General features: G+C 39.5%; 1 protein-coding gene and 1 long non-coding RNA gene across 2 annotated transcripts in view; both read right to left on the minus strand.

The window, feature by feature from the left end:
- The window catches only part of LOC122970466 (gamma-aminobutyric acid type B receptor subunit 1-like), a 106,405-nt gene that overhangs the window by 19,348 nt on the left and 61,967 nt on the right, over nt 1-25,090 (minus strand). Inside the window, exons 3-4 of the mRNA XM_044336614.1 lie at nt 2,718-2,782; nt 1,608-1,746 (exon numbers count right to left, since the gene is read on the minus strand). Of these exons, the coding sequence (XP_044192549.1) occupies nt 1,608-1,746; nt 2,718-2,782 (204 nt within the window). The remainder of the gene's footprint in view (nt 1-1,607; nt 1,747-2,717; nt 2,783-25,090) is intronic.
- On the minus strand, nt 10,640-17,144 carry LOC122970470. The gene is made up of 3 exons (XR_006399211.1): nt 17,090-17,144; nt 12,312-12,383; nt 10,640-11,499 (listed from the first exon to the last, which is right to left on the minus strand). It is a non-coding gene; the product is annotated as an uncharacterized LOC122970470 (long non-coding RNA).

Below are 25,090 nucleotides of genomic sequence, written 5' to 3' on the forward strand. Positions count from 1 at the left end.
TACAAGCTCTCAGATTTATATGGTGACCCTTTGGAGGGGCCCAACCCCTAGGTTGGAAACCACTGGACTAAATTAGCTAACTGTATATAATGTAGTTCAAACTAGCCCCACCTCCATTAGCTAAAACAGTAACATGCTGCTTACACACTGATGCTTCAGTATTAATAATCTAATGATGTCATATATAATAATATAACAGGGACCAAACCACTACTTTTACTGCAATACTGTAACTACATCAAGCTGATAATATTTATGTACTTTTACTGTAGTAGGATTTTTCATGCAGGACTTTTACTTGTATTGGAGTATTTTTACATTGCTGTATTGGTACTTTTACTTAAGTAAAGGATCTGAACTTCTTCCAACACTGAGTTTCACTATGAAATTGAAAGTTACACAAAATATTAACAGCTAAAAATCACCAGAGTCTATTCTGACTTTTCTCACAGAAGTCCAGACACCAGGACCATATTGGCTTTTGATTAAGGGGGGGGGGGATCAAGTACACAACGCAAACCCCACACAACATCAAAGCCACATTGTGTGGGGTCCAGGGGAAATACAGTGGCACACAGTGTAACACAGGAAAGAGGAATACCACATCCATAAAATTTAAAGAAATAACAATAAAATAATGAATAAGTCAGTTTTTACAATGAGTCATTATGGTCTCAATCTCTAAATTCAGGCCCTCTAATAAGTGTACCAGTCGTCATTTTGGAAATTATTGCTCCGTTAATAAGATTTGAAGACTTGTACTAGCTTTGATGTCTGCCGTGTGGGCATTGATTGACAGCTGTGATTGACAATTGCCTGGGACGCTCTCCTCGCCTCTGGGACTATCGAACTATTGTTGCAATATTTCACTAAGTTTAATGTTACTTGATAACGATATCTGCCCTGTTAGCATAATTTCGCTAATGTAGCTAATGTTAGCTCTAGTGTGCAGTGCTCAGTGTTCCCGGTAAGCTAGCGTTAGCTTGGGTCCGAGTTAGTGGAACGCATCTCCAGAATGTAAAAGGCAACACCCTATACTCCTTATTTGTAAGATCCTGGCTCCAAATGGAAAAGATGGCATTGAATATAAGCTGCAACTCTTGGCTTCAAACTGGCTCCAGTGCAAACCAATGGGTGACATCTCACCTCTCTATGTCCATTTTTATATACAGTATATGGAAACAATACTGTCCAGCTGTTTTAAAACCCAGAGTCTCAACCTGGAAAGAGAGTTTTAAGTGCAAAAAACATGCTAGAAATTAACAGCAACTAATGACACTTCTAAGATTTGATAACACAAACATCAATGCAGTAAATATCTTTTTAGGAACAAATTCATGATTTTGCATTTCCTGTACCTTTAATGTGACAGACAAAATGTTTCTGAAGAAAGCCTTGAACGTAATGATGCTAAGGGATTTTGCCTGTGAGGACAAAGAATGCAGGAGTCTCTATTCAGCATAAAATCACCACAGAGGATATCTGACCTTCTGTGGCAGAGGATCAGGCACTCAGTGATGAAGTATACATACAGTATGTCTGGAGCAGTGTGTCAGGTGGGAGATGAATGGATGTGCGAGTGGAGAGTCAGCTGAGGTCAAACTCACAACATCTGCTGCGCTGGCTCAGATCAGTCCACGTGCTGTTGGGCAAACACTTCCTGACCTTGGGTCCCACAATCACCCTGTTGCCCCTGCAGATGTACTCTATCTCATAGTCCACAGGGAGAACCTGCACACTGCGGATCTACACACACACACACAAACACTGTATTGTGAGCTGTATTGTTTGTAAAGGTAGAGAATGCATTTTGATCATGTATAGTGTAGACTGTGTTTGTATCTGCAGATGTACAGGATGTGTTCCACCATCCAATCATGCTCAGAGTCCTTTAGATACAACACTTGTCAGTTAATGTAACATGAGTTACAAGGAAATACTACTGCACTGTGAGAATGCTTACACAGAACTCAAAGATGGTTCATATTGATAAATTGATGTTGCAAGTAAATGAGTACTTCAGTGGTTTAATATTGCACTCATAAAGTTCATACATTTTAAACAGAAATATGAAAAGAAAAATTTCCAGTCACTTCTACTTTGCTGTTTTTTTATTTCTGTTGAGCTCATTGTCATTGCGTCATTTAATGTGAAACACATCAAGTCTTGCAATGGTTCCAAAGGCCTAGTATCTCCCATTCATGTTATGCTTTTAATGTCAAACACCTGCAGGAAGTGGTGGGTATGACATGACTCTGTGCTGTGAAAATGTACATTTTGCTGAATGTGAACTATTGTAGTACCAGTAATTACACTTGTCCTCAGTGATTTTAACCAAGCCTTTACTAGCAACCGGCCTGTATTTATTCATTCATTATTTGAATTCTGGCTTTGATTTGAGATAAACTAATAAAATAAGATAATTTTGATATTCATCAGAACATGATGTAAATTGAGACTATAAATTAAATATAAACTTTAGGCCATACTGACCAGCCTTAGTTCAATCCACACAATCATCTTATGCTGACATGGTGACATCAAGTGTGCATAAATTTGGTTGTTTTATGTCAAAATGTTACCACTATTATGGGTGAAGGGACGATAATAGTGTAACCCCATTACAGTGTTGCATTTGTGAAGTGAATACCAGACTTGTGACTTTGAATTGTTCTTTCTGCAGTTTTAATCAGTGTATGGTAGCAGCCATTCCTCACCTGTTCTTGTGTCAGGCCTCTGTACCTTATCCCTCCATCTCTGGGAGGACGGATGATAGCACAACCTGAAAGAGAGACATACCGTCAGGTGGAGCAGAAAACAACCCCACCCTCACTCCAGCTCCTATCTTTCTCAATCTGTCAGCTGTTAATCAGCTGCAAGACAGATGACTCTGCTTTTTAACACTCATCCTGGATCCTGACAGCTTGTGGCGGTACTGATCCTCCAGACCACAGCTGATCGGAAAGTAGCCTGAGAACCAGCTCCCAGCCACATAAAATAAAGAAAAACAAATAATAGTCACTTGGAGAAACCACCTCACAAGGTTCTGTACATAGGGAAACATCCCCTTAATACACAAATGCCTCTTCAACAATAATGAAAAAATGCCTCTTCGATATGAACAAACAAATGCCTCTTTAACATGTATAATAAACAAACAAAATAAAGCCTGCAGTTGTTAGGCTATCATGAGGCAAGCACAACCCCCTGCACAAACAGCACTAAGATCAACCGAATGCAGATAACTTGGTTGAAAGGATTATTTTTCGTATTCACTCAAAAGGTACCCTCAAATCACAAAGGCAAAAGACCAGAAAGAAAACTCAAAAGGGCCTGAACAAACCAGAGTTTCTGTCTGACAGTCTCTACATATGAGGTCTGCAGCCAGCTGAGAGAAGAACAGAGTGCAGTGCAGTTTCTCTCCTCTCTTAAACCCCAGAAAAAGGCGTTGCCACACCCTGATTGGCCAAGAGGGGAATGAACTTAGCTGCCCTCAATTACTATTTGGGAGCCAGTCCCTACACCCTGCACAACAGGTGATCTGAATACCCCTCCAATCAACCCAGAGGGATTTCGACATGCAACTATCCGAATTCGGAACAGGGAGACAGGGAAATGACAGCAAGTCCCACGAATGGGTGGCTGCTACAAGCTACACAGACAGTCCAATTTAAGAGTCTTTGAAATCAATCTTATATTGTTTCCAAAAACATTATTATGGTAATATTCTGTATTTTTCTTCATGTCAGCAGTTTATTTATACTCAATCCCATACACACTGTCCCGCTGCTAGAAATACTCACTAGAGCACCAAATGTGGATTGATCCACTGCTGTACCATTTCCTCCTGTTTGGGTAACATTTGTTAAGAACTACAGTGAATGGCTGTTTTAGGAAATTACTGAGACTTTTTAAATAATTTAAATATATATTTGGAAGCCGTTTTTAAATACTTACATCCTCAGAGTGAGATAGAGAGATACTTTGTCATGACAAAGTAATTAAAGTTAGGGGTGCTAAAAGAAACTCACTGTATTTCTGCATTTATGTAATTTGCTGGGATGATTTATTTCTAGCAACTATTAACAATACTGTAGACCAATTTAACAAGTCAAGCCAAAGTCAATTTTATTTATATAGTGCCAAATCACAACAGACATTATCTCAGGGCACATAGAGCATGTCTAGACCATACTCTTTAATTTACAGAGACCCAACATTCCCCCTATAACCAAGGACTTGGCAACAGTGGCCAAAACTCCCCTTCAACAGGAAGAAACCTCAAGCAGAACTGGACTCTACATGCCTTGACCTTAACAATGTTTTAGACAACAGTACAGAAAGCAAAGTTGAACAAAGCAGCCTCATCAATTACACACAACACTGTATGTAAGAGCAGAAAATTGCGAGAGAAATTGAGAGGAAGTCAGTGAGATGCATTCTTGAAACAGAAGAGAAAAGGTTGTGAGGTTCTCATCGTTCATAGAAACAAAGTGCAAGGAGAATACAGGCCTACTCTAAACACCATCAGACTTTAGTGCAACCCCTACAGTGCAGTACAGTACAGTACAGGATCTATGCTATCATTAAGAACTAAAGAACCATGTCCTCACATCTAAATGATTTTAACATGCTAGTGGCATGTCTCTATGGATGGCAATGTTGCTCTGTGCGTCAGTAGCTGACTCCACCTGGTTTGGTCCAGACTGAACAACTACTAGACTGGCACAAAATTTCTTACAATTATTTATGGATGCCAGAGAATGGATCCTAATAACTTTGGTGATCTTCTGACTTTTCATCTAGCGCCATACATGGTAAAATGTGATAACTGCAGAGTGGCAGTAATTGAAAATAGAGAAATGTTGCCTTATGTGGGCTGTAGACTCCCACTTTTGCTAATCAGCTCAGCTGTAGCTGTCTGGAATCAACTCTTTGGCTGAAAGTGTGAGCAGGGATGGAACATAAACTGGTGGAAACTGACTCATGTCATCCTTGGTTATTTTAATTAAGACACAGTAGAACTAGTAGACATAGTAGAACTCCTCTGAAACAGCTCTAGTATTATGTGCACACAAGTGAAAGTCCAACCTTGCCAGTGCATCAGCAGCAGTCACACTGCAAATGGAAATAAGAATTTCGATAATAAATGGATGAATAAAACCAAAATACAAGTTGTATCCTTCCACAAACACAGGTATACACATTTAAAATTATAAACAGCTGATTTTTATCATGCATATTATGTGGTGCTGCAGCACCCTTGGTACTCCACTTCCTGTATCCATGTCAATAGGAACCAATGGCATTGGGGTTGAGAGCCACATAAAAGTAGGAAAGTCAAAATATTGAGAAATGGAGTAACACATTTTTCATGGGATTTGCTGAGAGTAAGAAAAATACAGAATAACACCAGACTTAAGGGCTCAGTATACTTCAAAGGAAGTGCTTGATAGTCAAAACCCTCTCCCCCTACACCTCTCCAATGTCACAATAGAGGAGCTGTGTCCAACAATTTCTGTAACTTTCTGAAACCCACAATCTCTCAATCACGACCACTTCATGCAGCAAAGGTAGGCAGAGCTTGAACTTCTCTCAAGTTCTATTTTTTCCATTCTTCACACAACACTGCACACATGTCAATTCCCTTATTTGATCATTCCTCAAAATCTTTCTGGTACACCATCATGAAGGCTGTTCCAATGCGTTTATTTCTGTTCGGAGGATCAAGGATCAGGGAGCAAGAAGAGATCCTTGAGTGAGGATACACTAGAGCAGCCTTTGAGGAAATCTTTTACCAACTGACACACCCATTTATTGGAAATCGGTTAGCAATTGGACGCTGCAGCCATTTGGACTGCTCTGATACCGCATCAAAACATCACCACAGTTTGATACTGCCTTGCAAAAATAACAGATTCAATTTATGTGTTGGTCTGATCCACAAAAGAACCACAAACAAGTTAAAAAGTTAAATCAGTTTTATTTATTTAGTGCTAAATCACAACAGAAGTTATCTCATGGCACTTTTCACATAGAGCGGGTTTAGAGCGTACTCCAAAACATTTGGCGACAGCAGCAACGTAAAACTCCCCTTTAATGGGAAGAAACCTCAAGCAGAACTGGGCGGCGGGGGAGAGGAGAAGGGAGAGAGGGAGGGGGGGAGCAGGTAGAAAGAGAGCATGGCACAATGCAAGTTCCACATAGAGATGTATAATAATAAAAATAATAATAACAATAATAATAAGACTAATTAAAGCTGCAAGCAGCATTGGTCGGGACCTCACGCTCTGGCCCGTCAGGATCAGATCATTTTGCTTTTTAAAAATGAGGGATATTTCTTACAAGAGTGGTGTGCTTTTATTTTGAAAGTTTGATTGACATGTGTACTGTCAGGTGTGTAGAGACAATAAGTAACTGCAGCTGGACACAGAAAAATACTCATATATTTGAATGGAGAGTGTGAGCGAACCCACACCTTTTTGAACATTTACTGCTTCCACATAGTTTTAGTTACAGACTTCATTTGAACTTTAAATGAGTCATGAGACTTTGACCTACAAATCTTGAATTCATATGTTTTTTCTATCTTTTACTGTTTTTGACATATTAGAGTTTGACTTTTAGAGTCTTTTCTTGCTCCTCCTGTGATTTTATAATGAGTGTGTATTGCGGAAAGTTTCACAGCACTGAGGGAGTGACATCACCAGGAACAGTTGGAGAGGAGGATTTTAGAGTATGCTTCTTGTAAAATATCATATCCTCATACATCCCATGTCTTTGGCCAAATCTTACATTAAAAATCATATTTTAGTAGGAAATTTCATGGCGAATCCATTGATATGGGTTTGAAAGTGGTCAGACTTATCGTTTAGATGTCAGAAGCCTCTGTTTGACGCAAAGTTCATGCCTCCCCATTGTTTTACATTGTAAGGGTGATGTGGCACTGCAACTTTGAGGGCTTATAAAATCCAAACCCTTTGAGTTATTACAAAGTTTTTACCAATTTTTTTTCAACATAGCATCATAAGTCATCTAATAAAGTTTGAAACCAATACCATTAACGCCCTCAGAGGAGATAGCGTTTGTTCGGGGGCCAAAATTGGGGCAAAGTCTTATTTTGAAAGGCTAATTGCGGACTTCCTGTTGGATTTAGGTCGGGGGTGTCAGCATATGTTTTGTAGGTCTTGATGAGATGAATAATTGAGTTTTGGTTTGATCTCTCTACTACATTCCTACGAGCCGTGGCGGCCATTTTAGTTACATAGGTGGCGCTAGAGAGCACATTTTGGCACTTTGGGGGTTAATTTTTACATTTTATCAAATTTTTCACCAGACCTGATGTGCATGCCAAATTTGGTGGGTTTTTGAGCATGTCTAGGGGGTCAGATTCAGGGTTTAAGTGGCGTAATAATAAAAAGAAAGAAACGAACACACGAAAAACAATAGGGCCCTCGCCCTTAGGCCTCTGCCTTTTGGGCTCGGTCCCTAATAATAATAATTGCAGCAGTTGGTGTTGAGCAGGATCACTGTGGCAGTGGGTGGCTTGCAATCACAGATCCAGATTCTATAGCTCTGGAGGCAGAAATGTGAGGAGCCGCTGGCTGGGTAACACCAGCTGGTCATCTCAGCTGCTAGCAGCCCAAGTCCTGCGTCGTAATCCCGGGGAGAACATGATCCGATGAACTGATCTGTGCAGCTCTTTGGTGATTTACCACTGGCTTTGACATCTCTGCAGCATTTTGATATATGATATAATTCCTTTTGGAAGATAACTGTTGGCTTCACAGATGAAATCTAACAATGGTGGCCACATGAAGCTTAGCAAAAGTTGAGTCACACAAACTTTTCCCCACTGTCCGAACTCTTTTCTGCACGCTAGGCGTTCGAGGGTGCACACTCGGCGCTGACGCGACACACACACACATACACTTACCTGCTGCTGCTGCCTCTGGTTGCCTCTGGGCATGGGCCAAACTGAGGCACTCTCTGGACACCCCATAAATAGTGCTTGGTGGCGCGCTTAGGAGGGTCAGATGACCATGGACTATACCATCAACATTGTATGAACTGATATTTTATGGTTTATTTTGGTTTGGGGGCATTGGGCCATCGCTGTATGGAGGGCGATTAGTGCCATTTTTCCTTTATGTGAAATATATCATTGATTTTTGAATTTATGTTTGTTGTGATGTCAAATTTGAAAGTAGGACACTATAATTTGTTAATTGGTTTGCCCAAGGGAGGGGCTAAGAATATATAAGGGGGAGCTCTGCTCATTTAGGTTGGTTGGGTTTTTGGTCGTGGCTAAGTAACAATGTGGGTGACAAACTGCCAGTGTGAAACCTGTCGTGTAAATACTTTTTTTGTTATTAGGGTTTTTTTCCACTCCTGCACTGTAAATATTTTTGCCACTCTTGTTTGGGGGAACTTGGTGTGAATAAAAAATCACCACGCTGAAGTTTCTCGTCGTCTGAGCCATCATGGAAAGCGAACCCGCGACAGTAATGAAGTAATATTTTTCACTGTGTTGTGCATGTTTATATATCCTGCATGAAACAACACAGTAAGAAAGACCGGGGCAAAGTATCTGAGATGCGCTTTTTGTTGTCCATCTTCAGAACAATGTAGTTTCACCAGGACAGACCCACGTCAATAACATCCACCGTCGCATAATTACGTAGCCCAGTGTGAGTGCAGTCGGATTCTCTCAGCACCGCAGTTGTCGGTGACGATACGAGAGACTTTCTGACCACAGCCCATCTGTCATTCCCATCCCTCAGGCATGCTCACCTGTAATTTCCTTGCTGTCATTCCACCGGATGTCAATTAAGACATCAGTTGATTACATCTAACCAACAGCATGGAGACACACCTTCATTTGTCAGCCTTTTATATTGTGGTTGTAAATATGTTTTCTCTCTCTCTGCCTTAGTGCTGCTTTCATGCGCGCCCTTTTGCACACGTGCTGCACACCTACTGCTCACATGCTTGCTGCAGCTCACATAATAACATTACAAATGCAGCTCGGTTTTTAAGTGTTTGCTCCTCGGGAGACGTGGCAGGGATCACCGCTTTTGCCACCGAGCTAAGTTTGCTGCTTTATCCAAATGTAGCCTGTATTAAAGCTCCGTTTGTCAGTAGTTGCTGCTTTCTGCTGCTGTGGGGACCTGCAGGGTCTCCAGCAAGAGAGTTTCACTGTCAGTGGAAAACTTGAGTGTGTAAATATTAAGTATTTGTGTGTCAGAGACTTGGATTTATTAAACGATTTCACAGGCAGCCTTGCTGTCTGTCTTCAAACTTTAATTTCCTCCCTTTCAAACAGCAACTGTTTAGCTGGTCCAAACCGCAGTTTGGTCGGAAAATGCGGTAAAGTCACCATGGCAGATTATATCAGCTGTTGCTAATTAACGTTTATTCCGTGAGTGAGATGCTGACAGTGAGACTTGTCTGTCTGGTTCAAGTGCGCTGCGCAAGCCGCTGTCTGTGTTCAGCAAAGATCACTCATCTGAGAATATGCCTCCTTGCTCCGTTTTTGTTTGTTGCTCTTGCCATTAGTCTGTATGTTTGTGTTCAGCCAAAGATCATCTGTGAGAGAAGATGCTTTCTTGCTCTGTTTTTGTGTTTTGTTTGTTTTTTGCTGTTGCATTAGACAGTATGCTCTTACAGGGCTGGCTCTAGCCATTTTGGTGCAACACTCCCCCACCCCAACAACATTCCACCCAAATTACCCTACCAGTACTGCCTCATCACCACCTACTCAAAAAAAAAAGGACAACAAACATCAGATAGCACAATGGTTTCAAGACAAAAATATATATTTTTTATGTTTATAAATTAAAATTACTTCTCAATCATATGAATTATGTAGGGGAGACCAGGAACAGTTGTAACATTTTTTGTGATTTTCCCAATAAATCAAAAAACATTTACACTGGAATGGTCCATTTTCTATATGTTAAACTTCAATGTGTAAGCTACTGAAACAATGTATTTAAGTGATTTTATGTAATATGTACAAGTTGTAAAATTGATTTAAATACAGTTACTGCACTTTTAGAACTGTCCCAGTGTACAGGGACAGTTGTAACACATGTCAGCGACGGTTGTAACATGTCTAAAATATACATAATTAATCAATTACTTAAAATGGTAAATGGACTGTACTTGTATATCGCCTTTCTAGTCTTCCGACCACTCAAAGCGCTTTTTACACTATGAATCACATTCACCCACTGAAACACATTAATACGCTGAATGGGTACAGGGGCTACCATGCAAGGTCTCAACCTGCCCATCAGAGGAAATCTAATCATTTACACACATTCACACGCTGATGGCACAGCCATCAGGAGCAATTTGGGGTTAAATATCTTGCTTAAGGATCCATTGACATGCGGACTGGAGGAGCCGGGCATCGAACCACTAATCTTCTGATTAGTGAACGACCTGCTCTACCTCCTGAGCCACAGCCAGATAAAAATTATTTATCATTCATGTTATTGTGACTATTCTTTTTTTTAATTTTTTTTTATTTTATTTATGAATACCTTTTTTCACACTACATGACAAAAAAGAGGGGAAGCCATCAAATTATAATGCAAGAAAATTATTAAATGGGTAGAACACACATCCTCCAAAAAGTTTAAACATGAAATCAAAATTGATTAGTTTGAGAACAACATTCAGTACAGGGTCCAAACAGTGATTCTAATAATACTTATTTGGATTTAAATTTTTACCTCAAAAAACCCCCAAAACAAACACTTTTGCTGGTAACTTTCTTTGGGAATTATGTGGCTCCTTTTTTTGTAAGCAAGAATACAGTCTAACTGAGCATGTGCAGAGTGACTCTAATCACTGTAGCTTGTCTCTGATTGGAGGAATTCAAGGTGTTACAACCGTCCCATGTTACACCTGTCCCTGGTTTCCCCTACCAAAGAATGAATAAATTACTAAATATTACCAACTACCTGCCAGTAACATCCAAGACACTGGCACTTGGTTATTCATAGATTACACTTGATAGATTACTAAAGCTATCATGTCATGTGCCTAGAATGTTCTGGACTGTTCTCATGGCTTTTGAGTGTTTCATTGCAATTGCAGTCACTAAGTCCATTACTGATTAGTATGTAGGGTTTTTTTGTGTGTGTGAGAACAGCTTGCAGCTGAGCAGTAAACACTATTTTTTACCACCCATCTTCTCTTGAATGATTTTCTCTCCATTCACTAATTTTCAGCAAAAGTGGTGGTGATGGGAACTTCTTCCATCCTCTCATTTTGGAAATGTAGAGTCTTATTTTTCCTGATATGACCCTCTGCTGACTAACTCTGTCTTCATCATATCAGACAGGGCTGGCCAGTCAGCAGGTTCTATTGATGCTGCCTTAATGGACTCACATACTTCAGGATCTGTTCCAGTTGATGGGGTGTCTGCAGGCTGTAGAGTAGTAGCAGTGTATGTTGTGTCTGTTGTTCCTTCACTTGCAGGCAAATCTAAACATACATGCAAATATAGTTATTAATCCTTGAGTAAGGACACACAATGATTCATAAATTACAACACATCAGGCAATAAACACATCTGAAGTATAGATAACAGTTGACCAGAACTGTTCAGTTACATGAGTGAAAAAAGGTCAAGAATCCAGATTTCAATTATTTTTGATGGGAATAAGTTGTACTAGCTTTAATGTGTCCTATAGACAACTTGAATAAAATAGATGGTTGTAGTCTAATATTGATTAGGATTTAAGTTATGTATGTTCCCTTTCCTAATATAGAAATTACATTTATGATTCAATATATTTTATGGTGCTAGTGTTACCATTTTAATACAAGTGTGTAAGAAACCATTTAAAAGTTGATAATAATGGTATTTGACATGAAACTTTCTAAATGGACCTATAGTTCAATGTTGTTCTAACTCATTTGAACTTTTTTTGAAAAAGGTCCAGTAGGTGGCGCTATTGCCTTAAAAATTAATGAAAAAAGAAAAAAATTGAATGAGTGAAAATGAAAGAAATTAAATGTGTGTGTACAAGCTGCAGTTCCCATGGCATTCTGTCATTGTGAAGGGTTAGAAAATGGTGAAAGGTTTGGCCAAAGAACTAGCATAGTAAAAATAGATTCCTTAGCATCCATTTGAGGACAAATGGACAAAACATTCCAGATGTACAGGATGAGTTACATATGTTCATAACTGATTTTGAATATTTGATAGAATTATAGCGAAATGTGTCTGGAATTTGTCCATATTGACATTATTTACATTACTGCAGCTGTAACATACAATGAACAGAACTCACCTGCTGCAGGCTGTGTTTCACTGGAGGTAGCTGGAGTGCTTGATATGGTGCTAGATGGTGCTTGACCTGCAGCTGTATTTAAACATACAGTACATCCATACTGTTATACCACTGCACTAAGTTTGTGTCATTCTACTGCAAATAAAGTATCACTGTACAAATAAACTTTATTTAGTTTGACTAAGACCTACATTTAATTAGTAACAAGGTGTAAATGTTTACTCTCTGCACTCAACAGGCACCGATTTATCCACAAACTCAGGAACCTTAGAGGCAGCTGTGAAACCTATATATTTGGACATATATTTGGACTGTTTTTCTCCAATTGACCTTTCTGAATTAACTTCAATGATTTCTTCATCCAAACCTTCAACCTGTCTCTTAGACCCCATCCCAACTAGGCTGCTTAAGGAAGTCTTACCCTTAATTAGCAATTCTTTACTAGATGTAATCAATCCATCTTTAGTAACAGGCTACGTACCACAGTCCTTTAAAGTAGCTGTAATTAAACCTCTTCTTAAGAAGCCTACTCTTGATTCAGGCGACTTAGCCAACTATAGACAACCATATCTAATCTTCCATTTCTCTCTAAGATCCTTGAGAAAGCAGTTACCAATCAGTCATGTGACTTTCTACCTAACAATAGTTTATTTGAAGATTTTCAGTCAGGATTTAGAGTGCATCATAGCACAGACACAGCACTGGTGAAGGTCACAAATGACCTCCTGACTGCATCAGACAAAGGACTTGTTTCTGTACTTGTCTTGTTAGATCTTAGTGCCGATTTTGACACAACTGATCATCAGATCCTATTGCAGAGACTGGAACATTTAATTGGCATTAAAGGAACTGCATTAAGCTGGTTTAAGTCCTATTTATCAGATCGATTTCAGTTTGTACATGTTAATGATGAATCCTCCATGAAGGCAAAAGTTAGACACAGAGTTCCACAAGGTTCTGTTCTTGGACCAATACTATTCACCTAAATTTTCATTGCTATGCAGATGATACCCAAATATATTTATCAGTGAAGCCAGATGAAACCAATCAGTTAACTAAACTCGAAGCATGCCTTAAGGACATAAAGACCTGGATGACCTGTAATTTTCTGCTACTAAACTAAAACAAAACTGAAGTTATTGTGCTTGGCCTTAAACGCCTTAGAAACACATTATCTAATGATATAGCTAATTTAGATGGCATTACTCTGGCCTCCAGCACCACTGTATGGCGTCTGGGAGTTATTTTTGATCAGGACATGTCCTTCAACTCTCACATAAAACAAATTTCAAGGACTGCCTTTTTTCACCTACGTAATATTGCAAAAATCAGGCACATCCTGTCTCAAAAAGATGCAGAAAAAATAGTCCATGCATTTGTTATTTCTGGGCTGGATTATTGCAACTCATTATTATCAGGCTGCCCTAACAATTCTCTAAAGACTCTCCAGCTGGTCCAGAACGCAGCTGCATGTGTGCTGACAAAAACTAGAAAAAGAGATCATATATCTCCCATTTTAGCTTCACTGCATTGGCTTCCAGTAAAATCCAGAACTGAATTTAAAATCCTTCTCCACACCTACAAAGCCCTTAATGGTCAGGCACCATTATATCTTAAAGAGTTTATAGTACCCTATTACCCCACTAGAACACTCTGCTCCCAGAATGCAGGTTTACTGGTGGTTCCTACAGTTGCCAAAAGTAGAATGGGAGGCAGAGCCTTCAGCTATCAGGCTCTTCTCTTGTGGAACCATCTTCCAGATTCGGTCCAGGGGGCAGACACCCTCTCTACATTTAAGAGTAGCTTTAACACTTTCCTTTTTGATAAAGTTTATAGTTAGGGCCGACCAAGCTTGCCTTGGACCAGCCCTTAGTTATGCTGCTATAGGCCTAGATTGCTGGGGAACTTCCATTGATGCACTGAGCTCCTCTCTCCTCTTCTCCACCCCCTCACCTCCACACCCTCTTCTCTCTCTCTCTCAACCCAACCAGTCAAAGCAGATGGCCGCCCACCTAGAGCCGGGTTCTGCTTGAGGTTTCTTCCCATTAAAGGGGAGTTTTTCCTTACCACTGTCGCCAAGTGCTTGCTCATGGGGGAATTGTTGGGTCTCTCTCTCTAAATTAAAGAGTATGGTCTAGACCTGGGGCCTGTTTCAGCAGGTTTAGTGAAAACTCTGAGTTTGTTCACCCTGAAATGAGGGAAACTCTGGGTTTTCAGTTTCAGAAAGAGAGCTAACTTACACTTGGGGCCAGTTACCGTAGTAACTGACTCTCTGAAGCTAAGTTTTCTTCAACAAACCCTAAGTTTCTCTCTGTCTCCTCCCTCTTACAGAGCCCAACACACTGTTTCATTTCCTCATTCATTCAGTCCGTATCAAAGTGCATTCATTAGCGGAGGTTTACTACCTATCAAAATCTAAATTCTGGTTGAATATTAGTTTAGTTACTCAGGACTTTCTAAAGTTACTGCTTTTATGTGCATCAGTCATTTCTTTGAATGGTGTTTTTTCCTCTCACATTCAGATATTACACAGCGTGAATTAAGCCTTGGCTCAGAGTAAAACCGACAGCTGTTAGTTTGTTCCAACAGCTCCTGTGCTGAAATCTTTATTGCACATAATGTGTAATCTCAGTTTAAATTGTAAATATCGGTATGAAGCTTTAGACACGTGGAATCAATGAATAATTATCTCTATCAGTCATGATGTGATTGGTTGCACTGATGGAACCTCATTCCTATAATATTGTAGATTATATATTTGCAGGATTGTGGTGCAGCTGCAGAATGTAGTTTGAAAGTGAGATTTTTAAATAGGGAGCATAATCTTAATGTGTTTTAACAGCATTTCAGTGACAATGTTTAAATTTACTACATTTGTTGAAGTAGCAGAAATAAAGTCACTGTATGCTGTCGAGCTGAGATACAAATAGATGTCTAAATATTTAAAATATTCTGTACTTTAACCTTGATGCCTTTTCAAGTACAAATCAACAAACACATTATTACTGATCAGACTGTGAGCTACAGTCATGTCTCTATGTCTTTGATCTATATATGTTTTAAATCTTTTACTATATTTTTCATCTTCAGTTGTTGCCTCCTGTGTTTTATCCATCAGGTTAAAGCTGAACAAATAGGGGAGACCAGTGATAGTTGTAACATGGGACGGTTGTAACATCTTGAATTCCTCCAATCAGAAACAAGCCACAGTGATTACACTAACTCTGCACATGCTCAGTTAGATTGTCTTCTTGCTCACAAAAAAAGGAGCCACATTTGAAACTCCCAGAGAAAGTTACCAGCAAAAGTGTTTTTTTGAGGTAAAAATTTAACTTTTCTATCGGATGTATTTTTTGGATACTGTCAAGGTGTTCAACCGTACAAGTTTAATTTATATTTTAAAAATCTAAAGGCCTACATAAACTAGATAGATAGATAGATAGATAGATAGCAAATTAAATGTAAAATAATAAAATTAAAAGCTAAGTTAATAATAATCAGTTGCATGCTAATAGTCAGTGGAAACTCACATGTTTGTTTATAGCGTGCTAAATATCAGAAAGAGGAAGACAGAGAGGGGAGTCTCACTTCCTTTGCTGGAGAGGGCTTCAGATGGCATAAAACAGGGCAAATCAGTCAGGACAGTGGCCTCATCATATGGTATTGCGATGTGACCCTGTGCTAAATGTTGTCCCCAAACTAATCCATTTATATTTCATGTTTAAACTTTTTTGAGGATGTGTGTTCTACCCATTAAATAATTTTTTTGCATTATAATTTGATGGCTTCCCCTCTTTTTTGTCATGTAGTGTGAAAAAAGGTATTCATTATTTTAAAAAAATGATAAATAATCTTTTTCATTTTGAGTATTAGATTGATTGATTATGTATATTTTTGACATGTTACAACCGTCCCTGGCATGTGTTACAGCTGTCTCTGTACACTGGGATAGTTGTAACAGTGGAGTGACTGTATATAAATCAATTTTGTAACCTGTACATATTTCATAAAACCACTTAAATACATTGTTTCAGTAGTTGACACATCGGAGTTTATAATATAGCAAATGGACTGTTCCAGTTCCAATGGTTTTTGATTTATTGGGAAAATCGCAAAAAGTGTTACAACTGTCCCTGGTCTCCCCTATATTTAAAATGTAATGTAGCTGCAGCCTGATACACAGTCAGATTCCACTTTATCATCATTAAGGAAATGTAAGTCTGGTAAATGATGGATTAATGGACAACACTGAATAGAACTTAATTGTGTTAACCTATTGATACTTTTCCCGCTTTGACATAGGCAACGTCTGCACACACTCATATCTCTACATCCACTGGATTAAAATGGAGGCTCTGCCTTTTATTTACCTCTTGCCATAGTGACTCATTGTATCAGAGCTCCATTGATGATGGCTTTTTTCATTCATCACGCACAAGCTTAACTCAAAGTGAACATACTCAGAGTTGACTGAACTGACTCTGATCAGCTGTTCTGAAATGGAAACTCTGAGTTTCCCATCTTGAGGCTCATCAACTCAAAGTTCAGGGTTTGACTCAGAGTTTGCTGAACCTGCTTTCTGAAACAAGCCCCAGTTCTATGTGAAAAGTGCCCTGAGATGACTTTTGTTGTGATTTGGCACTATATAAATAAATTTGAATTGATTTGAATTGAAAAGATGTAACATTCAATAACAATAATAATAATAATGATGATAATGACAACATAGCAGTGTATTATCAATTACACAGAGACAACAAATAACTGGCTGAACTTACCTGCTTCAGAGACTCCAGCAGCTGGGGGCTTCTGCAAATATTTCCTGAGTACATCTGGACAGTTATAGAGTAGATATTAGCCTATTACAAGCAAAGACGTGTAGCTGCAGAGTAGGACAAACAACTGCTGCAGCCTGTTGCTCCAGCTGTGTGTAAGTTCAAACTTAGTTATAACGTAAATTATTACTGTTGTGAGTTGTGATTTATGCATTTCTAAAAGCAAAGCTTGCACCAAGGAGATAAGTTACAACATAACTCTGAGTAACAACTAAATGTTTACACACGTGCTCCTAGGGTAAGTGTCAGTTTCAATATTTCAATCTCAATCTATCTTACTACAATGTGCTACGTGTGGCTCATGCAGGCTTACACATAGCTGGTGCAACCCAGTGCAGAAATCTGTTTTTATGGATATAGTGTTAGCCATTATCACTGATATTGTTCAGTGAAATTTCAGCACAAGGCCTTACATTGTAGGAAGGAGCAGCTATCCAGAAAGCACATTACTGAAGCTCACATTCTTCCATCTGTAACATTATCTGTGTGTAGCAACTATTGTAGCATCATTATCTAGCATTAGCTTTATTGCTACTTAGCTAGCTAGCTGCTACAAATGAAACGTCTAACTTTACACACAAAATAGCATTTTAATGTTACCATAAGACAACATACCTCTATATTGGGCTTTCTTTTCTTCCTCCTCTTTACTCCATTTTCTTCCTTGCCCACCTGAAAGCTTGGGACTTTTTATTATGTAATAAAATGTGAGTATCTGCCTCTATACATCTCATCACAGACTTTGTCTGTCTGTGATGCGTCATCCCTCTTTTTCAGTGAGCACAGTACAGGTGCAGGGCAGGTGAAACATTGTTAGGAACAGGGGTGCAAAGTGGAACTATATATTTCTTTATGTATTTATTTATATTTTTTTACCTCAAACGAGGAAGGATGCCCACCAGTGAATTTGTATTTATTTATTTTCCCTTGAGGGCGACCAGTGCCCACCAGACAAGGTGGCGCCCTAGGTAACCGCCTATATGGCCTATGCCCAGCGGGTAGCTCCTGGTTTGAGAAGTGAAGCCAATGCAGAAGTGCCTTAAACCTGCATTTTTTTCTAGTGGCTAGCAGGGGGCGATTCTACTGGCTGCAAAAAGAAGTCTGATTGTGTGGAAATCTATAAGAAAATGTCCCTACTTCTCACTTTCTCACTTTCACACTTTCCTAATGAATTTATAGTCTCAATCGTTAGTATCAAGTCTTTTTCAATGCATCATGATGTTCATTTTGTAAATTATGGCCCCATTTAGAGTAAAAATATACAATAAAGCAGCATATGCTTTAGAGTGTGGCAACGTTGTGATTGACAAGTTGGTACCATGGTGACAACATTTATTACATAACGTAACCATGGCGTAAACCCGGATTCACAGAGTATAGGCATAGCTGCTGCTGTTTCACAGTGTTTTCAGTTCATGAAAGTTAATTGTAACATTTTGGTCACCTACAAAAGTCTTGTCCAGCATTTGGTTGTGATAATAAATCCTCAAAGGAGTCACGTTTTAGTAATTGCTCGCATTTTATTTTAATGGTTTTAGGCCTGTTTTGCACTAGCGGATTAGCATTAGCATTAGCGTTATCACTGTTAACCATTGATTGTAAATGGACCGTGCTAACCAAGCTAGCAGCTAGCACTATGGTCAGCTCCACCCTCTCATCCAGATATGGCCAGTTCAGACTCCAAAAATCAAACATGGCAACGGTGAAATCCAAGATGGCAATGGTCAATTCGCTAAATTCAAGGTGTCAAAACGGCAGTTCACAAACCAATGGGTGACGTCACGGTGATTACGTCCATATTTTTTACAGTCTATGCCTATACCTTTAGTCGACCCTGTGCTCTTGTAATTTCAACAACTCCCGCAGAGTGAATTTCTTTTGTGGAACAATCTAGTTGATTATGTCATGTTGTTTTCTAAAAGTGAACTCATCACTACTAAATGTATTTCTGTTTATACGGCAGTAAGTCCAGTGCATAAATGTTCAAATGCATTTCAGTACCTGCATTAGTAAGTGAATGCATCACCATTCAAAGTGTCAAACTGTCAAATGTACTTCAGTTTGTTCACAGTACATGAATGCATCACTGTGCAAGGACATTTCAGTACATAAATCAAGTCAGTGCATCATCATTGAAAGGCAATTTCAGTACGCACATCAGTAAATCAATGCATGCAGTTAGCAATCACTTCAAAGATAAATTTATTTCTCTACACCACATTTATCTAATTGTACAGCTTTTGGGTCAACTTCTTCATAGTCAGGATGTAGGAAAAGAAAGTTCATGTAGGCCTCTGGAGTGAAGAAAGTTCATCAGTTGCCATCCTGTTGTGTGCCATAGGAAACAGTGCCCATAAGTTAGAATCTATGCACTAGCATGCTCTTACATATTCACCTCTGTATCAGGGCTGTGCAATTAATCAAATTTTATTTTTGATCACGATTCCAACGATTATGAAAACATGATAATTGAAATGAAACGATTATTATTGTCATTTCATAATGATGCTCTCGTTTTGTCTTGTGTTGCAAATCTAGCACACCCCTGTCCTTTACAGGGGTGTGCTAGATTTGCGTTCAACTTTTAGTTCCCAGCTGATGGATGGGGTGGCAGAACCAACAATCATACGATTTAACTGCAAGGTTGTATATTCTAAGGGTCATAGAGTGTTCTAGAGCATTCTGTGGTGGGCATGGCTGTGTCTCTGACCATTATCCATGGCTGTTTGTCTCTGTCAATTCATTTATGATTCAATGTTAACTTTTCACATACATAATCTAAGCTCAAAAAATAAAAAGTATTGCCATGCTCATTATTTTGTTTATCTTATGCTATGCTATCTTTACATGATTAATTTGAGACCTGCTCTTTCCTGCTTGGTAAGTTTTTCATGTTTAAAAAGAGGGGGGAAAAAGATGCAGTAAATTGTTATTCAGTCTGTAATTTAGCTATAATAAAAATCATAACTGTAGCTTAATGAAATAAAACAATTTTTAGACTGATCTGTTCATTTTAATAAATTTATATTTATTGAAATGTGGTGATATCTGTGCGTTTAGAGCCCCAGAGGCAGCACTGTTGTTCTGTCCAGTAAAAACATGAAGTTTAACTTTACATTCAGACAAACTAATGTGGCAGCTACAATTGTTAGATTTCATCTGTGAGACCAACATTTATCTTCCAAAAGGGGTTATCATTTATCAAAATGCTGCAGAGACATTAGAGCCAGCAGTACATCACCAAAGAGCAGTACCAGGGCTGGCAACTTCTGACTTCAGCTTGGAGTGGGATTTCAGTAGTATTTATTTTTGTACATAATAAAATTAGCATTATTCATGGTAAATTGAACCACTTGACCTCTCTCTGGCCTAGTGCTGCAATGCTCCAATAACTTTACTAACGATACTCTATGTGGGCAAGCTCTGCAGCTTTACACCGACAAATCCTGAGTAACACCCAACAAATTAAAAATTAGACAAATGACCATTGCATTGCAGTGATTGACATCCGTGTGCCACCCACACCACCCACACACACACACACACACACCAAAAAAGACAACACGTGCACGCATGGTTACTTGATTATGTTTTAAAATGGGAAGACAAACTTGTAAAGATATTAAAAAAAATTGTAATTTAAAACAAATTTCCTGCACTTCCACACCACCTAACCTCTTGGATTAAGTCAAGAAACAGCCACCTGCACTTAGTCTAGATAAATTAGTTCGAGGGTGCTAAGAAAACCAAGAATACATCAAGAACAATATACAATTTGGTGGATCAGGACAGGAAATGATTATCAGAAGAATGGCTATTTCATATTTGAAATAATATTTATAAAAACATTATGTGGACTAAAATGGTAGTAGGTTACCTAAAAAACTATTATTGGGCATCACAAGAAAGTTTCAGAGTGACACTGAGCGTCCCCGTAACCATAGTAACTCACTCTCACTCCTACCTGCATGGGCATGGTGCAGACTTTATTGGCAGAGGGAGAGATGCTGTGCTGCTGCCATAAAAGCTGCTGACTGAGATTACTCTGAGTAGCATACATGGGAATAAATTACAATATAACAGATGTGCGTATATTTCTCACTTTCCTCGGCTGCTGTTGTGCTTTGCTGCTCTGTCTTATCTGACAGTGTCCTCTTTTCACACCACAACGTTATTGCGTGAGAAAATGTATGTGTGGTGTGACAGCATGTGAAAAGCGTCAATTGCGTGACTCTCACGGTTAATGCGTTAGAGTTGGTAGCCCTGGCCGCACAGATCAGTTCATCGGATGACGACGCAGGACTTGGTCAGCTAGCAGCTGAGCTGACCAGCTGGTGTCACCCGGCCAGTGGCTTCTCACATTTCCGAAAATGTCGCAGCAGATTTACAAACAGGTGTTATTTGGATAAACTGACCATATACTGGGAATCTACATTGTTACTTTCTTGTAACAATGTATTGTTACTTTCTTGTAATATTCTTGTAAAAATTTTAATAAAGTGACATATTAACAATCCTAGAGCTAAAATTACAACAGTCTGGCTCAAAATCTCTGCCATGATTTCATCGCACTCAGATATCCAATCTTCGTCGGACCACAAGGCACACTGGGTAATGTAGGCCTAGCAAGGGCCCTCCTCTCTACGCCAAAACACTGACGGAAAGTTGAAACTGAAAATCAATGACACTGAAGACACATGAAGAAAAAATCTGAAGATTGACATTGAAAAACACATCATAATGCAAAAAATATCAAAATAAAATAAGATAATAAGATTGGAAGATTGGAATTTTTTTAATGTTTACATTTTATTTTTCAGTGGAACTTTTTTCAGTGCCAATACAACTTTTTCCAATACAAGTGTTTCAATGCCATTGTTTGCTTTTTCAGTTCAGGTTTTGTTTTCATTGCCAAATTTTATTTTCGTTGCCAAACTGTAATTGTCGCTGTTCTGGCTCCATAAGTTATAAACATGCATTAGTGGCACATGTCTAGATGAAGAGGGGTAAGAGGAGCTCAGTGTGTGGTGGATACAGATGTCCACAACAATCAGTTATGCTAGTAACTATGCAACATGTTAGTAACTGTGCAAAGATAACATTTACATCAATAAGAGACAGTTCCCAGGGAAATTTTGAAGGGGATGATCAGTAATGTCACATTTTGATTCTCTGTGTGCAATGATTGAAAGCCGCTAGGCCATGTGTATTGTGAGAAATGTGGAATATGCCAGGTACAAATGATACATGTTAGAGAAGTTTGAGACACCTTTTTTTGGGGGGGGGATGAATCATGTCTGGATTATTACCAAAGTGTCAAGGTCAAGAAAGGTGGAGTTTAGAAAATAAGCTCCGCATAGGGAGTGGTTATGAGAGGTATATAATTTAATGTTTTATGATTTTGCATCAAGGCCTCAGTTTGCTTTGTATTGCTCTTTATGCAGAGTAAACCTATTCACATTGAACTCTACCAGCTTCAAGTGTATTTCTTTGAGTCTGTCTCTGATAAGTTTTGAGTTTTATGCTAAGTTGTGGATGATCTGAAGATTTATTGGTCCATTTGAAAATTTTACCACAACAAGTGCATCATGGGAAGTCCCCTAGCAGACCAGGCCTATAACAGCAACAACTAGATTTTTCAGTTCATGTTCTGCTATTATTCCTTTTAATCTGCATCATGGATAATATTACAGTCAGGGAGAGGAGGAGACTCTGTTGTCTGTCATCAAGAAACACGCTTGTATCGTCATTTCCATTCAGTCACATGTAGAGCTGAAAATCTCTCTGCTCTGTAGCTGGTGATTTCAATCAAACAGACCTCAAAACTGTTTTACCTAAATTCCACCAACATGTCCACATCCCCACCAGGGGAAGTAATACCCTGGACCATGTTTATACAAACATTCCTGGCAGCTACAAAGCCCTCCCTTGTTCCCATTTTGGTCTATCAGACCATATTTCCCTGCTTCTCCTGCCTACTTAATCTCAGTTGATAAAAAGGGTCAAACATCAGTAAAAACTGTTTAAGTGTGGACAGATGAAGCTATAGCAGCTCTACAGGACTGTTTTGAGTGCACAGACTGGCACATGTTCAGAGATGCCACCACCCAGGAGAAACACATCAACAATGACATCATACATCAGCAAATGTGTTGATGCTGTGGTGATCACAAAGACAATAAAATCATTCCCTAATCAGATAGCCTGGACCCTAACCAGAGCCCTCAACTGGAGAGGTAAGGGCTCTATCTACAGCCAAAAAAGCTGCCTTTCAGTGAGGTGATAAGGAAACATACAACAATGCCAGAGCAAGACTGAAAGCTGGCATCAAGGAGGCATAGTGGGAGACATCAGCAGAGATTGGAGAGAGACCTCAACACCAACAACACCAAAGATATGTGGCAGGCCATCCAGAACATCACAGGCTACAAAAGCAGGAGTGCCCCCATAATGTGTGAGGCCACGTTGCCAGGTGAGCTTAACTCATTCTATGCTCGCTTAGATATCCTCAGCAAAGAGTCAGCTGTATAAGTCCACTCTGCCTCCAGAGGACCTGCCAATACCTGTCAATATCCACAGCGGATGTGAGAAGAGTCCTGCTGAGAGTGGATATGAATAAAGCTGCTAGGCCTGATAACATCCCTGGCCACGTACTAAAAACATGAGCCAACCAGCTAGTTGATGCTTTACTGACATTTTTAACATATCACTGTCACAGGAGAGTGTTCCCACCTACTTCAAGACAGCCACCATCATCCGTGTACCTAAAAAGTCTGCATCTGTGTCTAGTCTAAATGACTACCACCCTGCACTCACTTCCATTCTGATGAAGTGCTTTGAAAAAATGGTTCTCAAGCACATCAAAGACAACATCCCAGACAACCTGGACACTCACCAGTTTGCATACAGAGCCAACCGATCCACAGAGGATGCCATCTCCACTGTCCTCTACTCAGTTTTCGCACACCTTGAAAATAACAACATCTACATCAGAATGCTGTTTGTTGATTTCAGCTCAGCATTTAATACAATATCTCCCATGAAACTGACTGGAAAACTTGGCACTCTGGGCTTAAGTACCACACTCTGCAACTGGATATTGGACTTCCACACAAACAGACCCCAGACAGTTCGGATTGGTGGTCACACCTCCTCAACTCTAGTGCTCAACACCGGAGCCCCCCAGGGTTGTATGCTTAGCCCCCTCTTATTCACACTGTACACCCATGACTGCAACCCCCCCCCCCCATGGAGAGAACGCTGTTGTGAAGTTTGCGGATGACACCACCATCATCGGCCAGATTTCAAACAACGATGAGAGTTCATATCGGGAGGAAATCAACAATCTTACAGAATGGTGCACAGAGAACAACCTACTGCCTAAATGTCAACAAAACCAAGGAGCTGATTGTTGATTTTAGGATAAAGGAGGCAAAGACACACACCCCTGTCTACATCAGTAGAGCTGAGGTGGAGCAGGTGAACAGTTTTATGTTCCTGGGTATCAGCATCACAGAGAATCTGTCATGGACGTCATACATCTCCATCTTAGTAAAAAAAAGGCTCAGGAACGACTACTTTTTAAGTAAAAACTTAAGAAGGCAAATTTCCCATCTCAAGTTCTTCTTAACTTTTACAGAGGAGCCATAGAAAGCATCCTGACTGGAAACATCACAAATTGGCATGGGATGTGCACGGCCCAAGACAGGAAGGCTGTGCAGCGGGTGATCATAACCACCCAGAACATCATCGGTACCCATCTACCAAGCATCAGTGATATTGGTGAGGTGAGGAGCCTACATAAAGCCCAAAGGATACTGAAAGACAAAACCTACCCCAACCACAGCCTGTTCACCGTGCTGCCATCTGGCAAGAGATACAGTATCTGCTGTCGTACCACCAGACTACAGAGCAGCTTCTTTCATCAGGCTGTGAAACTCCTCA

This window comes from Thunnus albacares, chromosome 19 (genome assembly GCF_914725855.1).
Source record: "Thunnus albacares chromosome 19, fThuAlb1.1, whole genome shotgun sequence".
Taxonomy (NCBI): domain Eukaryota; kingdom Metazoa; phylum Chordata; class Actinopteri; order Scombriformes; family Scombridae; genus Thunnus; species Thunnus albacares.